The 22313-nt window shown below is 56.1% G+C and overlaps 2 protein-coding genes across 6 annotated transcripts in view; one reads left to right on the forward strand and one right to left on the reverse strand.

Moving 5' to 3' along the window:
• Positions 1-382: 382 nt before the first annotated feature.
• Positions 383-20283, forward strand: HTR3A (5-hydroxytryptamine receptor 3A). Its single transcript, XM_080567852.1, has 9 exons — positions 383-5211; positions 9149-9312; positions 9408-9452; positions 10341-10450; positions 11150-11319; positions 11470-11630; positions 11964-12174; positions 12759-12992; positions 13581-20283. Exons 1-9 carry the CDS (start codon positions 5145-5147, stop codon positions 13877-13879), a joined length of 1461 nt encoding a protein of 486 aa, XP_080423978.1. The 5' UTR covers positions 383-5144; the 3' UTR covers positions 13880-20283.
• ZBTB16 (zinc finger and BTB domain containing 16) overlaps positions 18032-22313 on the reverse strand; it is a 112931-nt gene continuing 108649 nt past the window's right edge. For all 5 annotated transcript variants that reach the window (XM_080567846.1, XM_080567847.1, XM_080567844.1 and 2 more), the window contains exon 7: positions 18032-22277. In XM_080567846.1, coding sequence (XP_080423972.1) covers positions 22048-22277 — 230 coding nt within the window. In that variant the 3' untranslated portion in view covers positions 18032-22047. The remainder of the gene's footprint in view (positions 22278-22313) is intronic.

Genomic DNA, 22313 nt, shown 5'->3' on the forward strand with positions numbered 1-22313 from the left:
CAGTGTCTGTCTGGTGATCAGTCTGTCTGTCCATCTGTCCGGTGGGGTTTCCACACCAGGGTGTGACCCCGTGCTGCCAGGCTCTGCAAGCACTTTGGGTGGTGGGAGCACGGCTGGGGCAGGGGGCTCACAGCCCCGCCACTCTGCGTGGGCACAGACACAGCCCCAGCAGCCCCTACCTGCAGCTGCCTCTCGCTGCTCGTTGCTGCAGCATTGGCGTTTAGCTCCAATTGCCTGTGAAATGCTTCCGCTGCTGTTAATGAAACGAGGAACATCAGATGTGTCCTGACACCCTCCCCCCAAAAGCCACCCCGCGGCCACCTGGATTCAGGCGCAGGTCCCTTGCTGCGCCCTCCAGCACCGCTCACCTTGCATGTCCCGGTCAGGCCTCCTGGCACTGCTGCAGCTTCACCAGTTCCCAGCAAAGCCCAGGAAAATGCCTTTTTAGGCACTGCACCACCCTTTCCCATGTCTCTGGAAATGCTGTCCAGGAAAACCAGCCTTCACCACTTGGTCCTTGGGCCAGAGTGGGAGCAAACCCTAAATTGTACAGCGCTGTCCTCTCTGCTGGTGCAGGTGCTGAGCTGCACCCCGTGCGCAGGGCTGCTCGCTTACTGCAGGAGCAGAGCTGCTGGTGGCTCTCGCCAGCCACTGCCCCCCGCTGCCTGCCTCCCACCTCCTCTGTGGATGTCACCTGGGCCGTAGCATCCACTTCTCCACGTAGCTCTTGTGGTTAGGGCACTCTGAAAAACAACAAATGACTTTGCAAAAAAGTTGTCCTGTTTCAGTGACATTTTCTTCCGCTCCTGCAAAGACCATGCTGCCAGGCATGAGCCTGGCAATCATTTGTCAAAAGGCTATTCAAAGGAGATTAAAAACAAGCCAGTCTGGAGGAGATACCCTCTTACACCATGAGCCAGGCTTGTGTTCATTACATCTAGTAACACTTTAGAGCACTTTCTGCAGAGACGTCTTAACTGCCCCCTCCAGGCCCGCAGAATGTTGCGCTGCTGATAATTAAACCATGAAATACAGTGGGACTGTGGAAGAGCTCGTCTGCCCGGCCACAGCAGCACTGGTTATTTACGACCACTGCACATTTTTATTAGTGAGGATGGGGACAGAAATTGGGGAAATTTTCCTATTTCTCTAATAAAATCTTATTTTCAAAGCACCGCTGATATAAATTTAATCTCATTACAGCAGTTACATAATCACACTCCCTCATAAAGATGAATAAAGTAAACAAGAGCTGCAGATGGAGGAGGCTGATCAGGTCACCTCCTCATTCCCTGCTAGTATATGATTATCCCCAACAGGATATTCCACTAACACTTTGTCTTCATTGCTGCTGTCAAGCACTTTCACCAAAGACTGCAGAAACCGCTTTCCTGCGACGCATACCCACAAGGGGAAAAAATAATTGTTTTAATCAGTGCATCGGTGAGGTCCTTGGAAACATTTGTATTTGCTCTCCTATTATGATTTTTGTATTACCTGCTTAATTCATGCTCGGAGGCCAGGGCTGGTGCTGCCGGGGCTCCCGGGCTCCCAGCAGTGCCCTGGCAGTGGGGGGGGGGCTGTGGGACGGGGGCGTTGCTGCCAGCGAGCGCCTCTGCCCCGACGCACTGGGTCTGGGCCAGTCACCCTCGGGGTGCAATGCTTCAGCCATCTCCCTGCCGTGCTGGATGCTGACCTGCCAGAGCGCGCAGCCACGGCCACCCATCGGCACGTAACTTCTGCATCCACCTCTCTTTGGGTTGAGTTATTTACCTAAGGAGACATTTATGGGTTCATAATTAGCAAGACAATGCAGCAGCAAGGCGTTTATGATAGCCTGGTTCACCGTGCGGAGCAAAGCTATCAGGATCTGCAATGACCCATGACAGTGATTAAATTAGTGAAATGCCTAGCGGCTCCCAGCTCAAGCCTTGCAAGGAAAACCAGCCTCCAGCCATGGCCAGGGGGTGATGCCGTTGCAGTCATGCTTTGCACGGCAGAGACGCCGTGCCAGCGCCGGTCGCCTCACGTCCCTCAGCAGTGACAGTGGACGTGCAACTCGGGGCGTGTGGGGCTCCGTGATGGGCGCCCTCCGGCTGCCACCGGGGCACCCGGTGACACGGGGCTGGTTTGAAGGCTCTGAAGCTCTCCAGCACCACTTGACCATGTCTGGGGGCCATGGTCAGGGAGCCACAACCCTCTGGGCTCTGTGGATGCCAGCTTGCTCCCCGAACTAAACTAACGGCCTCGCAGAGACAACAGATCCCTCCGTGCTTGGTATCCTTCAAAAACCTATTAGCCTTTATGGGAAGCTGTCTCCATATAAGCAAGAAATGGCCCTGTGCTCTGCAGTTTACAAAGTACTGCTTTGCCATCGCCTCGTTTGTAACTACCTGCCTGCTCCTGCTCTGCTGCCCCGGGCTCAGCCACTGCGGTCGTCCCCGTTCTCGCTACAGCACGCACCTGGCTCCTGGCTCCGGAGGTCTCGGAGCCCCGGCCACCCCCTGCAGCATCTCACCAGCCGAAACCCAAGGCACAGGCTCTGCTGAAGCTGGTGCTGCTGCAGGAATAACGCAGGTGTGGGCTCCAGTTACGTTGCTGGTAGGAGCAGATCAGTGTGATGGGGAGGATGCAGAACGTTGCTCATCCCACTGCGCTGTGCACAGCACTGGAGCCTCGTGCATATGCCCCTGCCCCACGGGTTCCCCTGCTGGTCACCACCAGCTTAAAGAGCTTCCTGCTGGCCTGACAAATGTACCTACTGGTGTGGCTGTCTGAGGAAAAAGCCCTCATTCAATTCAGAAAGCTGGAAAATTCATTTCAGAAGCTGCCGTGACACACAGGAGCGGGGACCGAGGCCCCACTGGCAGTGGCTGCCTCAGACATCCCTCGTCCCCAGGGGCTGTGTGGCTCCCCTGGCAGTGCTGCCCAGCCCAGGTCGATGCCGTGCTCACTGCAGATGAGCCTGGCTGCTGCAGGATGCTTCCGAGAAGTGTCTGCTGCTGGGGAAAGTCTCCTTTCCCATGGCTGGTGTCTCCTGACAGACAACCTGGTTGCATTTCTGCAACTGCATGGAGCCAGCGGAGCTGATGCATGCTTAAAAACAAGCAAAAACAAATAAAAATGCAGGTTATGCTGTCAGCAGGCAGAGCAGGGGACTGTATGGCACAGCACCACCAGCTGAGCTGAATAGGGCAGGCTGCAAGCAGGACCCTCAGGGAGACTTCGCACCTGTCCAGTACAAGTTTGGCATTACATGGTTAAAACCTAATAGTCAGCAGCCCAACCCAGCGGTGGGGTAGGAAAAAATAATCAAATACTGAAAAAGACTGGAAGCACGAACACCGCTCTGCCTGGCCCAGCAATGCTCCCCGTGGCCCCGCAGCACCACGTGCGTGGCTGTGCCCCCCGGCACCACCCTGGTGGGGGTCGCAGGGCGCTGCGGGGCTGCTCAGACGCTGCTGGCTCTGAGGCAGCAGCTACAGGCACGGGGAGCTGGGCTGAGCCCTCGGAAACTCTGGATGCCAAGTGCTTCGATTCTCAGAAAAGCAATTACTGTGCAGCAGATTACAGAGCTAATAAAATCCCATTATACCATTTCAGAAAGTAAATCTGATCTGGATACTGCCAATTTATATCAGACATCCCACAAAAAGTCCCGTAAGAGCCCCCGACGCGCAGACCGTGTGTGCGCGCGCGTAATACAAGGCCATAATAGATCACACTAATTAGATATCCGATAACAGGAGGGCTGATAGGAACTACATTAAAATCTCTTTAAGATGAAGACATAAAACCCAAGGGAGAAGATTCAGAGTTAATGATGCTGCTGTGGAGGCTGTGGTTCAGCAGTCCTTGCCCTGGACCCTACTGTCCCACTTCGCCCCGGATCCTGCTCCACTGCTCAGCCCCTCGGCCGGATCCTGGCCAGCGCCGCTGTGCCCCGCGCCTGCCGGCCGCAGGTGCTGGTGGCTGGAGGAAGCGTGGTGGCAGCGGGGCTCTGCGCGCTCCCCAGCACCGCGGCGCAGGGCACGGTCCCCAGCGCCGCTGCGGCACTGCCCGTGATTTTTATTATCCAGATTCAATAACAGCAAACAGCTCCGAGCTGTCTGCGCTCCCCGGGAGGTGACTTACCATCCACTAACAGAGCTGAGAAATCAAATTAGCCCCAGCTTTGCACTCTCTCTTTCCCTGACACCACTATTGGCAGCCAAGGGGGAGTTCATCAGGGCCGTGCACTAATTCTTATCTCGTTTAAGTGACTCCACGCTGCCATCTGATGCAATTTGCTCCGTGCCACAGCCAAGGGCTCTGATCCCTGCCTGTCTACTTCACCATGGCTCCCAGTACAGGGAAGCTTCTGGGGAAGCTGGGCTGCTGTGCTGTCTGCAAGCACTTTAAGGCTTTGGGGAAAGCCTGTCCCCAGCCTTGCCCAGCACTGAGCGTTTGTTCTTTGCTCCTCTCCTGCATTTACAGCTTCTCCCCGCGCTGCTCAGTGCAGCTCCAGAGCTCTCACTTCCTTACTGCTCGAGTCCACCCTGCACCAGAGCGGCTCTGGCTGTACCCCCGTGCAAATGCTGTTCTAAGGGGTTTGTTAGCTGGGGACTGGTCAAACCTGCACACAAAGCCGTCGAGGTGGATGCTAACTTATTGGCCCAACAAGAATCAGTTGCTACCTGCACAGTGCCTGCAGGCACCTGTGGCAGTGTGCTCATGAGGTTTTCCTTGGAAAACCTCGCTCTGCTGTCACCCAGCACACCAGCAGGGTATGGGCAGCGTTGTCCCAACCATGCTGCAATGTCAGCATCCAGACACTGCCCCTCCCAGAAATGGGAGCCCTCCCCGCAGAGCTGTGCCTGGGCAGGGGGCTGGGGGAGCCGGGGGCTCGGGCGCTGCGCATTCGCCCAGCACCAGCGTGACAGCCCATGGGGTGGGTGGCCTCCTCCTTCCTCCTCCCTGCCTGAAACTTGATGCAGCAAGGCAGGCTGATTGCAAGATTAATTACGCATTTTCAAAAACCTGACGGCTGGGGGAAAGCAAGCAAAAAGTGCTGCCTGCTTCCCTGATTAGGTTCACTTATCTGCAGAGGAGAGCGGAGAGCTCAGGCTGGGGAAGGCAGCCGGGAGACCTGCGGCACCAGAGCTATGGTGCTGGCGGCTCTCACGGCGCTTCTGTCCCTGCTGCCTCTTGCGTCGATGCTGCAGGACACAGGTAAGGACATCACGGGGAAGTCTGGCAGGGTAGGGGAGAAGGAGCTATTTTCTGGTAGCTAAAGGCATGTTGGTGTACCTTAATAAAAAAACTAGCAGCTCTCTATAGCATGCAAACACTAGTTAATTAATTAATTAATTAATTAATTAATTTTTAAAAAGAGAGATTAGTATCATTGAAAATTTGCATACCTGGGAGAAGACCAGCCATGGGTAACCTCTTGGAAAGATCTTTGAGGCACTGCACACTTGAGCAGGTGCTGGTGGCACAGGCTGCGAGGAGAGGGAGGTAACAGCGTATTTTAACCCGGATCCAAACGTTGGGCTCGTTGGTGTGAAGCTTCAAAGAACTTTGGAAGTGTTCAGAGTGAGTCCTGAGGAACAAGTAAGAGAGAAAACAGAAACAGAACGATCTCCTGTCCATTTGCCTGCAGCTCCCAGTTTGGGACCTGTTGCCCAAGCCCCTCACATGATAAATGTATTTCTTTGATAATGTTTCATTACTTGTAATGTGGAATGGGATTTTGGGGATGACAGCACGCTGAAATGATGCTGTGGCTGTGCTCTGTAATCTTAGCTCCGCACAGTGGAAAAATAACTGCCGAAATACTAATAAGCAGATCTTATTTTCTCTTGTTTAACCTTTTTTGAGAAACAGTAAAAAAATAAATCACTGTGCTGTTTTGCACCAACACACGTGAAAGTTCTCAGCAGGTTTATAACTCGGGAAAGGCTTTGGGCAGCGAGCTCGCCTCTTCCACCAGGGACTTGTCCCTTTCTGAGCCCAGAGCCTTGCCCGAGGACTGGCAGGGGAGGAGCAGGAGGAAGGAGCCCTCGCAGCCGGGGAGCAGCCAAGCCGGAGGGCTGCACGCGGCCGCACAGTGCCAGCGCTCGCGTTCCCCTCCCTTCCTCAACGGCAGCTCACAGAAAGTGAAAACCCACAGCAGAGGTGGCCAGCGCCTTCCTTACGAAGTCCGGTGACAGGTGAGGCTGGACAGCTGAAGTCCTTTATTCCTCCCCAGGAACAATCCCCTGCACCCTGGACTCGGCGTGGTCACCTTGCTTTAGCACTGCACGCGGGGCCGTGCCAGAGCGGGTGCTGCGAGGCAGTTCTCACCCCCACAGCTGCACCAGGCCCTGACCTGGCCACAGGGGGTGGCATTTTTGGCCGATGTTCTTTACGCTGAAAAGTCAAAGCAAGCCCATACAGGGTGAAGACACGGGCCGTGCAAGTGATTTCAGGAGCATGTGTTGATTTTGTCTTATTTCAGCTGAAAGGGGAAAAAGCTAGGACAATACGTTTGTATTTAAAAAAATTAATCCTACAATTGGGTATTTTTTGAATAATAGTTCACAGTTGATACTGATTGCATTGCAATGTTTCAACGCTTGGCCACAGAATATTGCAAGCCAACAGATACTTGGCTGGAGGCTTTCTGACATTTTAGTTTGTCAGTTTTTGAGATATTTCATTTCACACCACCCACCAAAGACAAGAATTATCTTTAGCTTAGGAGAAAGGACAGAAAACGGTGAACATGTCCCACTTACCTGCAGCGTGGCAGGCAAAGCCACAGAGAAGCACAGATTTGGGCCAGGCAGACCCTTGGAGCCAGCATGTGTGCGAGACGGGTTTGTGGGGCAGCTGCTGGGAAGACCAGTATGCCTGGTGTGAACCCAACCATGTCCTCTCCCTCCAAAGCGAGTTTTCCCAGACACTGAGCTCGACAGCACGGATCTGAAGGCAAGTGTTGCGAGCCAGCTGCAACCAGCTGCAGTGCTTGAGGCCACTTGGCCCTAGCCACTGGTGCAATTACAGCAGTGCCTGTTTTCCTCCCATCGCCCTAATTGCTGTGTCTCGCCCCCCCCTCCCTATCTCCTCCCTTGGCTAGCACGTGGCTGGATGAGGGTTGTGAGCCCCACCAGCTCTGAGGCATTATAGATCCCATGCAAAGTTGGAGGGGTCAAGGCTAATGTTTTTTTTTCAGTCGCAAAGAAAGATTAAAGTTTCCTTCCAGGCAGCTTTTCCCCAAGTTCCTGCAGATCTATTCCAATTAGTGCCTTCTGTGACGTGCAGAGCAGGCTCGGGTGCTCCAGATCAAAGCTGCAACTGCGGTTCTGCCACCTGGCCCGCCTGCAGCCTCAGCAGCAGCCTTGCAGCGAGGACTGGGGTGCCGACAGCAATTTGCAATGCGATTAGTGCTCCCAGCATCAGCAGAGGGATTGTTTCTGCAGGAAACAAATGTCGAGATAACAATAAGACCACTTATTTAAAAGTGTTGCTCCGCATGCTAAAGCAAGTTCTGTCCTAGCTGAAGATACCAAAGTGACCGCGCGGAGCCGCAGCCGTAATGCCCATGCCCTGCAGAGTGGCGCTGGGCCAGCACTACATGCACTCGTGCACACAGCAGTCCTGCTCGTCCTTCTCCAGCTTCAGCTCGTACAGACCACACAGCTATAAACACAGCCTGCTGCCCATCGGCAGGCTCCTCCTGTAGCTGCTGCTAAGGGACTCATTTCGGTGTTATTTATATCACGCATCCCACCAGAAAGGGGAGCGTCTCCCTCGTGCAAATCACCACAAACCCCACAGTGCTGCCCTGGCCTCACGCTGCAGGCTTTGGCCTCTGAGTGAAGCAGGGCCAGCAGGGCAGGAGGAGAGCTATGGGGCAGGGGTGCCAGGTCCCTTCCTGGGACGGCACGCGGTGCTCAGCCACAAAGGCGCAGAGGCACAGCTATCCCAGCTGGCGGCGGGGCCCTCGCTCATTGCTAATCACATATGCCCTGCTAACTGGGCTGAAAGGAAAGTCTCGGCCTGCACCTCCTCCTTTTGTGGGCGACGAGCAGATGGGTGGGTAGCAGGGAGCATCCAGCTGCCACGTGCGCTGCGAGAGGACGAAATCTGAATGCGGAGAAGGATGCGCTGTCAGATACCCGGGCTCCTCAGCCTTCACACAGCGCCATTCAGAGCCACAAATGATGGAGGAGTGGTACAGACCTTCCCAGCATTGCGTGAATGCATTGGAGCAGCAAAGATGGGATAAGGAACAGATATTTGACCAATAGCCAAAAAACCCAGCTGTCCTGCCGTCACTTTCCAAGAGAGGCTCTGGCTACGGCAACGTTGGCCAGCAGCGCTTGGAAGTGTTTGCTCCGTACAAAGCACTTGGGGGCCTGGATCCAAAGCCTGGTGGCACAGCCCCCAGGATTAACATGGGTAACTTCTTTTTCTCATGTAGACAGATTTTAGTCTTTTTCATTACCTAGTACATGAATTTAGCATTTTGATTCATCTTTAACCTCAGCCTTCAACTTCATAGTAAAGAAGCAATGCTTCTCAAAATAGTAAGAGTTGGAAAACGTATCTCAGGGCACTGGCTCCCTTGCAGCTTCCCACAGTGGCTGCCTATCTGTCCTGACATTGCTCCTGGAGAAGAGGCAGATGGCAGCCTTCAGGTGGTACCCAGCTACCCAAAACCCAAGAAGTGTCCAGGGGAAAGTCACAGAGCGATCCATGTAGTTAGCAGAAGACCTGAATAAAACAGTAGACGAGGTTTCAAGAATGCCGGCATTCTTGTTTCCCAGCAAGATGCTCTTAACTTTGGCTGGAAAATGCAATCCCAAATAGTAATCCAGGTACATCATTCAACAGCATCTTGCATTTTGAGGCACACCCCATGGAGATTTTAGGGCACTGCCTGGATGTGAGCAGCCCCTGGCACAGTGTGGAGGGGATGGCAGGGCCCCGCGTCCTGCATCCAGCCTGCCCTAGCGTCCTTTCCTGCAGTAAGGGGAGGCAGCGCGGCCCCAGGTCCTCCCCAGGGCTGGCCACAGGCGCTGCTTCCCTGGAGCTTCCTTTGCCCATCCCCGGGGGATTTGGGGCGGCACGTCAGGGAGCCAGGACAATTCTGCGACAGCACCTTTCCCTGCCCTGGCAGGTACCCCGAGGGCAAGCTGGGTGCCAGACTCCGATGTGCCGGCCCTGCTCCGCCTGTCCGACTCGCTGCTGGCTCACTACAGGAAGGGCACCCGGCCCGTGCGGGACTGGCGCACCACCACCACCGTGGCCATCGATGTCATGGTGTACGCCATCCTCAGCGTGGTGAGTCCACCGCTCCCACTGCTCCGCTGCCAGGCCAGCTGGGGGCGGGGGGGGGGGTCACCCTGTGACAACCGTGTGTCCTCTTATTCCTACAGGATGAGAAAAACCAGGTGCTGACCACCTACATCTGGTACAGACAGGTGAGCCGTGAGCCGAGGAGACCTTTGCCAACTCCCCCTCCCTTGGGGCCCTGGCTGCCACTCCCGAGGCTGGAGCACCTGTGGTGACTGGGCTATCTGCCTCCCAGCAGGACCCGATTGTCCTGGAGGAGCTCATGTGGGAAGGCAGGCTGTTGGCACCCAGCCCTGATGTTTGCCTACCTTAGCATCCCAGTTTCTAGCCCTGGAGAAAAGTCCTGGTGTGGTGGCTCCTTTGAAAACTGGAGCCAGCTCCCTTGGATGCAGGAATGCAAGAAAGGCACGGAGCACTGAACTCAGCACAAAAGAAAATCTCCGTTGCGTTCACACAGTTTGCCCCTTCCTTCCCCTCTTTTCCCTAATGCAGCTTCCTTGTCTGCTCAGCTGCTCGCTCACCTCTGTGGTTTCAGTTCCCTGTGAGTGCCCAGTCATCAGTCAATGAATTCACCCTCAAACGAAGCCTGCAAACCACAAAATACCTGGACACAGGCAGAACCAGATAGTTTCAGGAAGGGTCAGGACAGGCATTTCTGTGCTCACGGGAGATGCTGTTGGGGACAGTGCTGTCTCGCTGTGACAGCCAGCACCCTTGGAAGGTAAAGGCATCTCCATGTGACTGTGCCTGAGTGATCGCACCCCAGCTTAGCGCAGAGAGGTTATCTCCTGTGTTAACAAGACCTCTGCAGGGCAGGAATCAAGAGCCTAAAGACAGCTTTTATGCTTCTTGCTTCTCACTGCTGGGTGGCTGTGATAGCTGAGGAAATGGGCTTTCCTGCCTCTCAGACACGGGATTTAGTACATTTCCATGGCATGCTGCTAGCATCAGGTTTGGATTTTGGTGGGACTAGGACTGACCTCACCTCCAAGTTCCCTTCTGCTTTGTCCCTGCAGCACTGGACAGATGAGTTCCTCCAGTGGGACCCGGCGTGCTTTGACAACATCACACAGATATCGCTCCCTGCGGAGAGCATCTGGGTGCCCGACATCCTCATCAACGAGTTGTGAGTGCAGTGCAGCTCTCCGAACCCCATCGCAGGGGACCCCAAAAGAGAGCAGGGTGGTTAAGCCACCCTCTCGCACCGTGAGCACGCGTGCTGTGCCTCGCTCTGTATTCCCCACACAGAACTGGCAGTGCCCCCGTATCCGGTGAGCTGCAGATGGGGAAACGGCTTGGCAGTTGGGACATTTCCAATGCTGGCTAACCACAAACATTTGTAATTACCCACACTGTGCTGGGGGGTGGAATCCAGATATTTGGAGAAAGGCTTTGTTAAGAAGGCACAATGCAAGGGCAGCTGCAGAGCTGCCAGCCCTTCCTGCAAAGCCAGCCATTGTCCTTCCCCGCCCCCACTTCTGCTGGGATTTAAGTTGTTCCCACCATCTTGTGCTGCAGAGACCTCTGCGAAGCAAAGCCACAAATGGTCCTTGGGCTGCACTGGGAGAGGGCAGCAGCACAGGGAATACAGCAACGACACAGGGCAGCTGCGCCGACACGGGGGTGGCGTGCTTGCGTCCTGGCCCTCCCCACCCAGCCTCCCCTTATTCCCAAAAAAGCAGGTTGGCAGAGCAGCAAGGTAAGGTCCCAGTTCTCACGCTGGGCAGTCCCCATCCCAAACGCAGCTGGCCGGGAGGAGCCCACTCCGCTCACGGTGCTCCCCGAAGCGCTCCCTACCCTTGCTCTCTGTCCCTGTGCCCTCCAGCGTGGACGTTGGGAAGTCCCCTGATGTCCCCTACGTCTACGTCCGCCACCACGGAGAGGTGCAGAACCTCAAGCCCATCCAGGTGGTGACTGCCTGCAGCCTGGATATCTACAATTTCCCCTTCGACGTCCAGAACTGCTCGCTCACCTTCACCAGCTGGCTGCACAACAGTGAGTGCCGGCCCCGGGGGGCTCGGGGCGGGCCGGCTCCGTGCAGGGGACGCGTCCCCCTCTAGGTGGCCCCAGCGGCTCGGGAATGCGCCGCGGCCGGGCACGGGCACGGGCACGGGCACCCGGCAGCTCCGTCCCCGCTTCTTCCAGTCCGCGACATCAACCTCTCGCTCTGGAGGACCCCGGAGCTGGTGAAATTCGACAGGAGCATCTTCATGAACCAGGGCGAGTGGGAGCTGCTCTACGTGCTCAGCCACTTCCAGGAGTTCAGCGTCAAGAGCAGCGACAGCTACGCCGAGATGAAATTCTACGTAAGGGCCCTCGCCTCCCCGCGGGACCGGGAGCCCCACGCCACCCTGTGTCCTGCTTTGGCCTCTGATCTTCTCAAGGATGAGGCCAAAGCAGGGCAGGGCTTTGCCCCCCAGTCCCCTTACTTCATAACCGAGCCGCTCCCCTGCTTCTGTGCTGTTGCATCCCCTGCCACTGGCACCTCTCCTGGTGCTGAGGGCCCTTCCGAGGGTCCTGTCGGTGCAGCCCACCATCCTCACCTGCTTTAGAGGAGACCCACACCAGCTCAAGCTCTCCTTTCAAGCAGGACTCTTGCCTTCACCAAATCTTTCCTGTCTTTCCTTCTGTCCTGGCAGGTAGTTATCAGGAGGCGTCCCCTCTTCTATACTGTCAGCCTGCTGCTCCCCAGTATCTTCCTGATGGTGATGGACATTGTGGGCTTCTACCTACCTCCCAACAGTGGCGAGAGGGTCTCTTTCAAGATCACACTGCTACTGGGCTACTCAGTTTTCCTAATCATTGTATCTGACACGCTTCCGGCTACGGCTGTTGGCACCCCACTGATAGGTACAGCAGCGATACCAGTCCCAGCTGGCAACGGGGCAAGAGCTCTTCACACAGCTTACGCGGTGGGAGCCTAGCACTCACCTCCCTCACTGCCACTGAGCCAGGACAGTGCCCAACAACCATGGGCTAAAGCCCATCCCTCTGGGACCAGGATGCTAAGGAATCAGGGGGGAGGCGGTTCAGCTCCAGCACAGAAACATTACCAGGACTAGAGGAGCAAGAAGGGGGAGGTACAAAACTGGGGGCTGTAAGAGGAGCTCAGGACTTGCGGTGTCGAGATGACAGTCACACATGGCTGAGAGCTGCACTGGAGCTCTAGGTCTGGCCCAGGGGCATGTAAGGGCCCCATTGGAGTGGCACAGGGAACAGAAAAGGCATCCTGCTGACTGGATGGGGTGGTCAACAAAGCAGCTGCAACAGCAGTCACGGGCCAGGAGCAGCAGGAACTGCAGCTCTGTGCAGAGACCATAGGGCTGTGAGAGAGGTGGGCAGGGGGAATTCCCTCAGGACCTACCTGCTCTGTGCATCAATCTAAAAACTGTGCCGGCCATTGCAGGCCACTCACCTTGCTGGCATCTCCACAGGCATCTATTTTGTGGTGTGCATGGCACTGCTTGTCATCAGCCTCACGGAGACCATCCTCGTTGTGCGCCTGATACACAATCAAGACCTGCAGCCCCATGTTCCCAACTGGGTGAAGCACTTGCTGCTGGAACGTGCTGCTGTCCTGCTCTGCATCAGGGACAGGAAGAAATTCAGCCAAAGCAGGGCACAGAGCTCAGACATCTCCAGGCATGTGGAGAACAACGACAGCACAGGTAAGGGCTGGAGAGAGAGCTCCTGCGGGAGGAGAAGGGGACCGGGCCTCACACAGCTCTAAGCCCAAATCTAGTCTAATGGCATATTATCAGAACTACCAAAATGTTCACCTTTCCAACTAGCTCTCACCTCTATTAGAGCTCTGAGCAGCAGCAGCAGACACCCCACACTCACCTCTCAGGAGCCCCCCCCCCCCCCCCCCAGTCTGTGTCATGCCCAGAGAAGTGACGATGCCCAGCTCAGGTGTGCCCAGCACTGCTGGCATCTCAGCCCTGGAGCAAGACTGGCAGAAAACTGAATTTTCCAAACTGGGCCTGTTCTAGAGCATGGTCCCCTGTCCTGGCACAGTAAATATCAGCCAAGCAGGAGCCTTGTCTCCTTCCAAGCCAAGCACAACCCTTTTACTTTCCATGCTTCTTCACAAGCCAGTGCTCCATGAGCAGCATTGCCAGCAGCCTGGGGAGTGGAGAGCAAGGTTGTGACTCACCGCGGCTCATGCATGGCAATACGGATGTCCAGATCACACACACAAATCCCAGCTCTGTGTCTAAACAGATTTTTCTCGCTTACCTCTCTTGATTCTGCAGCCAAGCTGAACCACTATGGCTGTGAGGACCCCCGGGAGCGCGAGGTGGCAGGGGGCATGAGGCCCACTCCTGCCTTTGGCACTCTGGCAGAGGGCTCTCCACTCACGCACAGCATCCTGCACGAGATCACCACCATTCGCCAGTTCCTCGAGAAGCGTGATGAGTTTCGCGACGTTGCCCGCGAGTGGCTGCAGGTGGGCTACGTGTTGGATGTCCTGCTCTTCCGGGCGTACCTGGCGGCCGTCCTGGCCTACACCATCACGCTGGGCGCTCTCTGGTCGGTGTGGCAGTACGCCTGAGCTGCCCCTCGGGGCAGGCGAGGTGGAGACCTCGGCTGCCGCGGCGCTCCCCGGCTCGGACCCACCCGCGCTTTCTGACGGCGGAGATCCGCGCCGGTGCGACCGTCCCCCCCGGCAGCTCCGGAGCAGCAGCAGCCGAGGGCTGAGGCACGAGCGAGCACGGCTCTCACCGTCCCCGCCCCGCCGCCCCCCGGCAGCCCCTCGAGCCCCTCGAGCCGGGGCCGGGTCGCGGCGCCGCCCCCTCCCCGCCGGCCCCGCTCCGCCGCGGCTTCAGCACCGCGGACAGCGGCGCCCGCCCCGGCGGCGGCGGCGGCTCCCGCCCGGGCTCCCCCCGGGCCTCCCGGCCCCGCTCCGCTGAGAAGGGCCCGGGGCTCCGAGCGCGCCCTGCCCGGCGGGCGCTCACCTGGAGCCCCGGGGGCAGGCGGGCACCGGGGGGGCCTCTCCTCCTTGAGCCCTTCCCCAGGCGTTTGCCTGCTGCCCCCCGGCTCCTTCCCAGCCCCCCTCCCCTCGCCTCACGCTGCCTGCCGAGGGGCACAGCTTCACCGGCTCCATCCGCCCTGCACAGCGCACCGGGGGCCACGCGCCCGTTCCTCGTTCTCCGTTACTGCTTCACGAGAGCCAGCTGCTCGCCCGGCTCTGCACGTTTCTTTCGGCCCCCACCCGAGTGTTTTGCATGCTTGACCGGCAGAGCCCCTCCACATTCCTGCCCAGCAGTACAGAAACTGGGGGAGAACTAGCGGAGTGGGGACAGTGAGCCCAAACAGCGATGCAGACGGGACCGTCTCCATAGGAATGCAGTGCTGGAAGAGACCAACAGGGTTACCCATTCTGGTCCTCCGCTACTGCAGGCTTCCACAGCTGCCATAAATAAATATACTCCCTCTGTGCACCTTTGCCAGGGCAGAAGCATAAAGCTGCTGTCTAACAGGAGAGAAAAGCTCCTCCTGTATCTGAGAGCAGCAGGACTGTGATTTGAGCCAAAATTGTAAGGAGACGACCTGCCCAACATGGTACCTACGCTTGTTTCAAAGTTGGGAGCGTCTGGCAGTTGTGACAACCGCTGAGAGAAAAAGCAATACTGACGGCATTTTCAGGGTGGTTCCTGGCCTGACCACGCTTGGCTGAGACCCCTTGCAGGTGGGGGTGTGCACTTCACACTGGAACTTACCTGCGCACCCAGTGCAGGCACCATCCTCAGGAAGGCTGGAGATGAAGGGAGGCCCCATCCTGTTTGCTCTGGTAGCTCCTCTGAACAGCAGGGATAGAGACTGCAGGCAGCAGGGAAGACAGAGATATCACGGTGTCCGGCTCTCCTATGCCTGCTCCCAAGCCCACCAACCACGATCCAAAGGCCTGACACCCTCCCAAGCCTTCACCTGCAGGAAAACTCCCTGCTGAGTGACAGGAGGGCTGCAGGACGGGTGGCGCGGGCTCCTGGCAGCGCTGGCCCGCGCTAATGTGCTGATGGTCTGTAAGTGGCTGTCTATTGATGAGGTGTCCAGTTAAAGAGTTCGTGAGACACTAAATCAGCCCATTGATCCTACTGAGATCGATGGTGCTACAGACCTGATCAGTGCAGCGGGCAATTAACACCCTCTGGAATGAGCCGCCTTCATGTAACATCAAACGCTCCAACAGACAAATCCAATGGGCCCACTGAACCAGGCGCGCGGTGCCTCCTGCCCGCACGAGACCTGGGTTGAGGTCGGCAGGGCCACCACATCGCCTTCCTCAGCCTCACTGTGCCCCATGGAGCCACGCGGAGCCCCGCCATCCCACGGCTCACCTGTGCTGCCACAGCTCCCAGCTGGTGGCTGGATCCCAGAGGCCACCCAGGCGCAGCACAGGAGCTCCATTTTCCAGCCATCCCAGCCCTGTGATGTGGTCCTGCGTGTGACCTAACCCTGTGCAGAGCTGCTAACCCTCACCTGCTCCACAGGTCCTCCGTGGGAAAGGAGTCTGCCAGAGCTGGAGGAAGCACCTAGGTTTTTTCCCTTACAGATAGTCCCTCACGCTGCTTTGGGAAGTGCTGCATGCAGGAAAAGTTACAGGCATCTCTCTGAAATAAGCCTGGATTTTCCTCTTAAAAAAAAAAAAAATCAATAAATCTGAATCTAATCTACTAATAAAGGTTTAATGAGGACATAATGTTGATGGAACAGAACATTGTTGCAGCATAATCACTCCCAGCTGCTGTGTGAATGTGCAGACAAAGGCCCAGTCCTATGACAATTTCCCCGTTATAATAACTCCTTTGTATGAGGCCAAACGCTGCAGCAGAATCTTATCCCTCCCTTTTGCAAGGGACAGTGCAGACAGCAGGCCACTGGAAGCAGGTCACCTCAACCAGAGGTGCCCAAAACCTCCCTGGGATGAGCTGTGCTGGGAGGGAGCTCTCAGGGGCTGTTGCTCGAGCCTGGGCTTGGACATCACCTCTGACACCTCCACGTGCCAAAAGCCACCCCCACGTCACCCAGGATGGCTGTGTCCTGCAGCAGCACGATGCAGAGCAAGGAGCATGGGATGGGACATGGCTGTCCTGGGGGAACTGGAGACCCGTGTCCAGTGGGGACTTCAGGGCAGGCACGTGGCTCCCCCGTCCCCAGGGCATGGTAAGAGCCCACACTCGACACCAGAGCCCAGCAGCCTGGTGCATTTCATCCATCACCTAAAAAATAAACGTTCCATCAAGTGACTCTGCACCATAACTTGCACACGATGAGTGTGTGACCCCATCCTGGTCCCAGCACGTGCCTGGCTCCCTGAGGGCGGGAGGGAGACACTCACGGCCCCCGCCCGGCTGCTGCGGCTGCATGCCGCGTGCTGTACAGTTTGCAGCAACATAAAAGGAGTGCAGACTTTGCTGTTAATGTAGTCAGTAAATAAATAAAGGAGGGCTTAAGCTTAGTGTACAGCAATCAGTTTAGAACTACAGGATAATTAACACAGCGGGGGGCCAGACTACTCTACAGTCAGGTTTAAATGAACGAGTTCACTTTCATTGAGGCAAACTCGCTCAGCTCCCTGGGGAGCTGCGCATGCAGCAGCAGCGCCCGCGCTGGCAGCAGCAAGCAGGGCCAGAGGGGTGCACCCCATGCACCCCACGCACCCTGCACCAGGACGGAGTGGGGGATCAGCTTGGCTGCCACGAATCCTCCCCTTGCCACTGAGGCATCTGCAGCTTTCCCGGCAGCACCCAGGCAGCCCTGCAGGGAGCCTGCGCCCAACTCTCCACCTGTGCACCGCACCCCTTCCTGGGGCAGGCAGGAGCCGGGTGTGAACGATCCCACCAAGGCACAGCCAGCCTCACTGCAGGGTGGGAAACAGCACCCCTTCTGCCTTCAGAAGCCAAATCACAGAGCCGTACATGCCTCTGCTTCTCTCCTTAAACAAAAAAATAAAGGACAGCAGCAAATCACCCTGTCAAGCACCACACAGTGCACGATAAAATGGTCTCCAGGGATGCCAAAGGACTTTAAAACAGGAGGCACGTTTAATTTCTGGCACCATAAGCACCCTCTTCTATGCCAAAGCACGAAGGAACTCCTGCATAAATAAGAACCAGGCTTTTTAGGAGCTCGTGGCTCTTAATTAAAAAGAAATTCTGCAGACCCATGACCGCACACCTTGATTTTCCATGGAAAAGCATCTTCCAGGCTGCACAGCCTCACAAAAACACCAGCTCCTATTTGCTGTGCTGGACCCCCAGCACTGGGATTTTCTCCCCATCCCAGGGCCATTGGCATCCCTGTGTCCCTGGAGATGTCCCACAAGTGGGGATGAGAGCGGGCCACGAATTCTTCTATGCTCACAGTTGCCAGCCCCCCCCCCTCCCTGAGGTGGTGCCTGGGCCAGGAGGTGCGCAGGGACGGACCCCCCCCATGCAAGGGCTCCTCAGCTCCTGCCCCATCCACCCCTGCCCCGCTGAGACCTGCCGGCACAATGGCATCGGTCAGCAGGAGCCTGCTGGTGAGTGGGGTTTTAAGGATGGCACCTGTGCTGCAGGAGCGCCGAGCCAGTTCCCCAATACCATCGGCACAGCACGTGCCCTGGTCTGGAGGGGGCTGCTGTCACTGCATCCTCCTGATCCTCCTCTTCCTCCTCCCAGCAGGATGGCGTTTGAGCAGAGAACAGCAACAGGAGACGACAGGCCGAGACAACTGAATTAACTTTATTGTTTCTTCTAACTGCAGATTCAAGGTATACAACTGAACATTGCTATTTTCCTTATGAGACTTATAAATAAAAATACAAAAAATGTCCACTACAAAAAAATCTACTGTTAGTAGGATGTAAAAAATATTCTCTTTGCTATAGAAGGCACGAACTTCACTTAGTGACACATGGAGAGAAAAAAACCTGCAGCAGTATATTCTTTTTTTCTTCTTTTTTTTTTCTTTTTCTTTTTTTCCTCTGTCAGAAACACTGAAGTTTTACAAAGAAATGCATCTGAATCTACACAGAATGAAGGCAGATGCGGAGAGCTGCAACTAGGAGACACCACAACTCGGGACTTTTTTAAATTCATTTTTCAGGAAATTTTAGCTAACTGCATCTGTGGCTAGAGAACAGATAGGACTCGCAAGCAGTACTGCAAAGAAACAAACAGCGAGGAAACAGAAACAGAGTTGTACAAAAAATAGTAACCAATACTCTGAAGAAACAAAAACAAAAAATTGGGCACCTTCTAAAATGAGGCTACCAGGAGGTGCTGAGGTAGACGGAACTATAACATCAATTAATTCAAAACACTAGTTTTAATACAGAGCAATCAGACTGGCACTTGGGCTGTCACGACATAAAAGACAAGCAATGAAAGAAAGCCTTAGTTTGCTTGGTCCAGCAGGGCAGTTGGTCCTCAGTGCTATAATATACATATATATACTTATATATATATGGATAGGTGTCATGGAGCTTTACCATGGCTTCGTAGCCTTAGAAGATCATGCATACGTAACACTATGTGGAACAAATACTAGGATGCACACCCAAACACTGGTACTGGGCGTGGGAGAGGCGCAGTGCTGCAGCTGCTGCCTCCCGGGCGCGGGGCAGGGAGCGCTGCGCTCCCCGGCTCCCCGGGAGGAGAGCGGCTCCAGCGCAGGGGGACCCCCACGGTACCGTCTTGCCTGATGACTTGTCACTGGACAGAGCTCTCCAGTGACTTGTCTCACTCCTTTTGGGAACTAACAGGAACCAAAACTCACGCTTTGCACCGTGCTGAGCTCTGAAGCCAACTATGCCAACGTCTACGTTAAGGGAGGAAGGGGGACAACGAGAGGGGAGGGAACATTAAAGCAAAAAAAGCCACATGAGCTCAGCTGAGTGCTCAGCAGTACCATGACACCCATGGCCGGCAGTACCAATTCACTGCAAAAAGGTACCACGTACTTGTGAGAAATTGCAGCAACTGTTTACGTGAAAGAACTGTTTTTTTTTTTTTAGTGTTTTTTTTTTTTTTTTTTTTAGGCACAAAGATTAAACAAGCCATTCTCCAAAATTACATCCTGGATTGTACTAAATCAGCATCTGCCCTGCTTCTCCTCCTCATCGTGGAGCAGCAAAGGTGTCACCAGTTGCAAGCGCCAGTGCGTGTGCGTGGAGCCGTGCGGACACGGGGCCTTCCTGCCCGGGCGCAGGAGGCGACGCTCCCGGGATGGGATCTCCACAGGGTGAGATGTGTCTGCCCAGCTCCCCACACGGCACCAGGGGTGGTCAGTGACACCCCTGGCACGGGTTGGAAGCAGCACTGCTTGGGTGCTCCCGCACAGCCCCCCCGGCCCCCCACGAGCACGGGGATGCTGCAGCGCGGGTGCTGCCACCCCGCACCGCCCCGGGCCACACAGCGCCATGGCACAGCCAGAGGCGCTCACGCCACAGAAGGTAGGGAGACATCCCAGGGACAAATGAGGATTACAAAACTATCACGGGTTGTGGGTAGCAGCTGCACCCCTGCTGAAGGACAGGGGCGCAGGAGAAGCGGGGTCAGCTGCAAAATGCCCCAAATCTCACGGCATCAACGTCAGCTCTGAGCCCCGCGGCGCTGCTGGTGCACCCCACTTGCCCAGGCGATGCCCTGCGTGGCTGCGGGCCGGCGGCTTTCACATTATGAATGACACTCAACTGCTCTAGTCACATATTCAAGTTTAACGCTTCCCTTCCCAAAGCACTAACTCGGCGCTAGGCCATGACCTACCCCGCTCTGCTGTTGCACGATGGCATCTTCCCCAGTTTAAGGCCTTCATGTTTTCCCAACAGTGAGGGGGCAGGGGTGGGCCGGGTACAGCAGTACAGACACCCCTGCTCTCTTCCCTTTACTCCCATCTAAGAAACCTTTCCCTAACTCTTCCCCCCCCTCCCCCCATTTAATACAAACGCAGCTAAATTACAAAAAAAATACACAATTGCAAGTAAAGCATGAGATGAAAACTGAAATGACATCACAAAGCAAACACAAATATTGCAAACTGTGCTTCTGTCACTGCAAAATCAGAACACAACAAAAACGAACACAAGAGGTAGCTTTCTGAATCGGTGAGCCAGGCTCCATCAGGCCACTCAAAAAATACCAGTTTTGGTAACGATAATGCACACGAGGTGGCTGACACAGACCCAGCGCACGATCCCCTCCACGGCTGCCCTGGCAGCTCTGCCACCACACCGAGCACGCAGCCTGTCCGCCACACGTCACCAGCCCCTGACATGGCCTTTACCTGGCCCCGTCATTTAAAACAACGCCCCCCACCCCCCAAATCAATAAAAGCTCATGAGGTCACAAAAAAACGAGGTAATTTCAAGTAAAATGTGCTAAACACAGAAATAGTCAAAAAATTTTAAAAACAAACGAAAAGCAAAAAAAAAAACACAGAGCAAAGCCATCTGTTACCGTCCGCTCCTCCACAGACTCCAGGAGTTGAGGGCTGGGCAAAAAAAGCATTGGCACGTTCCAAGCACCCGAAATACAAAGAAAAAGAGAGTCTCCCCGTGGGAACAGAGCTCCACACCCCCCACCCAGCACCGCCGCAGTGCCCGCTGCCTGGGGCTCTGGTGGGCACGGTCAGCTCGCCCAGGAACCGGCAGCATCCCGGGGGTCATCCTGGCACACGGGGAAGGGAGGAGCTGCAGCTCCCCTCGGGGACAGGGACAAGCACGCAGCTGCGGGAGTCCCTGGCTTCATCTTCCCGCTGAAGGCTTCGTCTTCCCCCCGAAAAAGAAGAAAAGGAAAAACAAATGCATAGAAAGGTCTTTGGTCAGGAGGAGGGTTGTGGTCTCCTGCAGCACCCACAGCTGGCGTCTATGCCCTGGACAAGGCAGGTGCATGCCAGGCTGCAGCAGCAGTGTTTACTGGGGGGGGACAAGCACTGGCACCAGCCCACGCTTGGCCCCCACCCCGCTGCCCCGGAACCTTCCTCTGGGCTCATGCCCTGCAGAGCAGTGGCCGTGCAGGGCATTGCCCCCATGGGTGCTTCACTGGCTGTGGGTTGAGGCTGGTGCCCTCCCTGCGATGCAGCAGCTGGGGGTGCAGGAAAGCTGCTGAAAGTGGGGCTCAGCCCGTGGGTCACCGCCCTGCAGGGGAGGGCAGCACGCGTGCCTACCTCGGGGTGCAGAGGGCGGACACTGCCTTGAGCAGGCGGGTCTGCAGCAGCTCCTCTGGAGGGGGTTACTGGTGATGATAGAGGGGGAAAAAAAATTAAAGCCATCCCAAATCACTGGTCGTATGCAAAATTTGGGGGCGAGGCGCGAACCGCACCGTTCATACACAACTGTCCTGGTACCGCCTCCAGCAGGGCAGGCTGGCTGCCGGCTCGCAGTAGCCATGGGCAGCAGGGGCAGGAGCGGATCTGATTCAGGGGTGAAGGGGACACGTGCCCCTCACCCTGCACCCACAAGCCCTGGTAAGGAGGGGTGGGGAAGGGGAAGGGGCCACGGGTGTGGAAGGGCAGCTCGCACACCCCTGTCTGTCCCAGCACTGCTGTGTGCCCCCCACCGCCCCCACGCACCGGCGAGCACAGCAAGTGCCGCGTGCCAGCGTCTTCCCAGCCGCAAACCCAGCAAGAGGATCCTTCTAGCAACAGCAACAAACGAAAAACGGAAACAAAAGGCCATGGACGATGCATTTTTTTTTGCCCAGTCCTCCGCAACTCAGCCCCGCGTTCCCTCCATGTCCCTCAGACATAGCAGAGGTAGAGATAGGTCTTCTCTATCCTCCAGTCGGTGGGGATCTCCTCCGGCTTGTGGCCTTTCATGTGCTTCTGCATGGCGGAGAGGCTGGGGCAGTACTCCAGGCAGATGGTGCACTGGTACGGGGAAGCGCCGTTGTGGGTCCTAAGGTGTTTGATCATGGCTGAGTAATCCCGGGAGCGCTGGTGGCACAGCTTGCACTCAAAGGGCTTCTCACCTGCAGGACACGGGGAGCAGAGGGACGGGGTCAGCA

The sequence above is a fragment of the Anser brachyrhynchus genome (genome assembly GCF_964034855.1).
Source record: "Anser brachyrhynchus genome assembly, chromosome: 25".
Classification (NCBI taxonomy): domain Eukaryota; kingdom Metazoa; phylum Chordata; class Aves; order Anseriformes; family Anatidae; genus Anser; species Anser brachyrhynchus.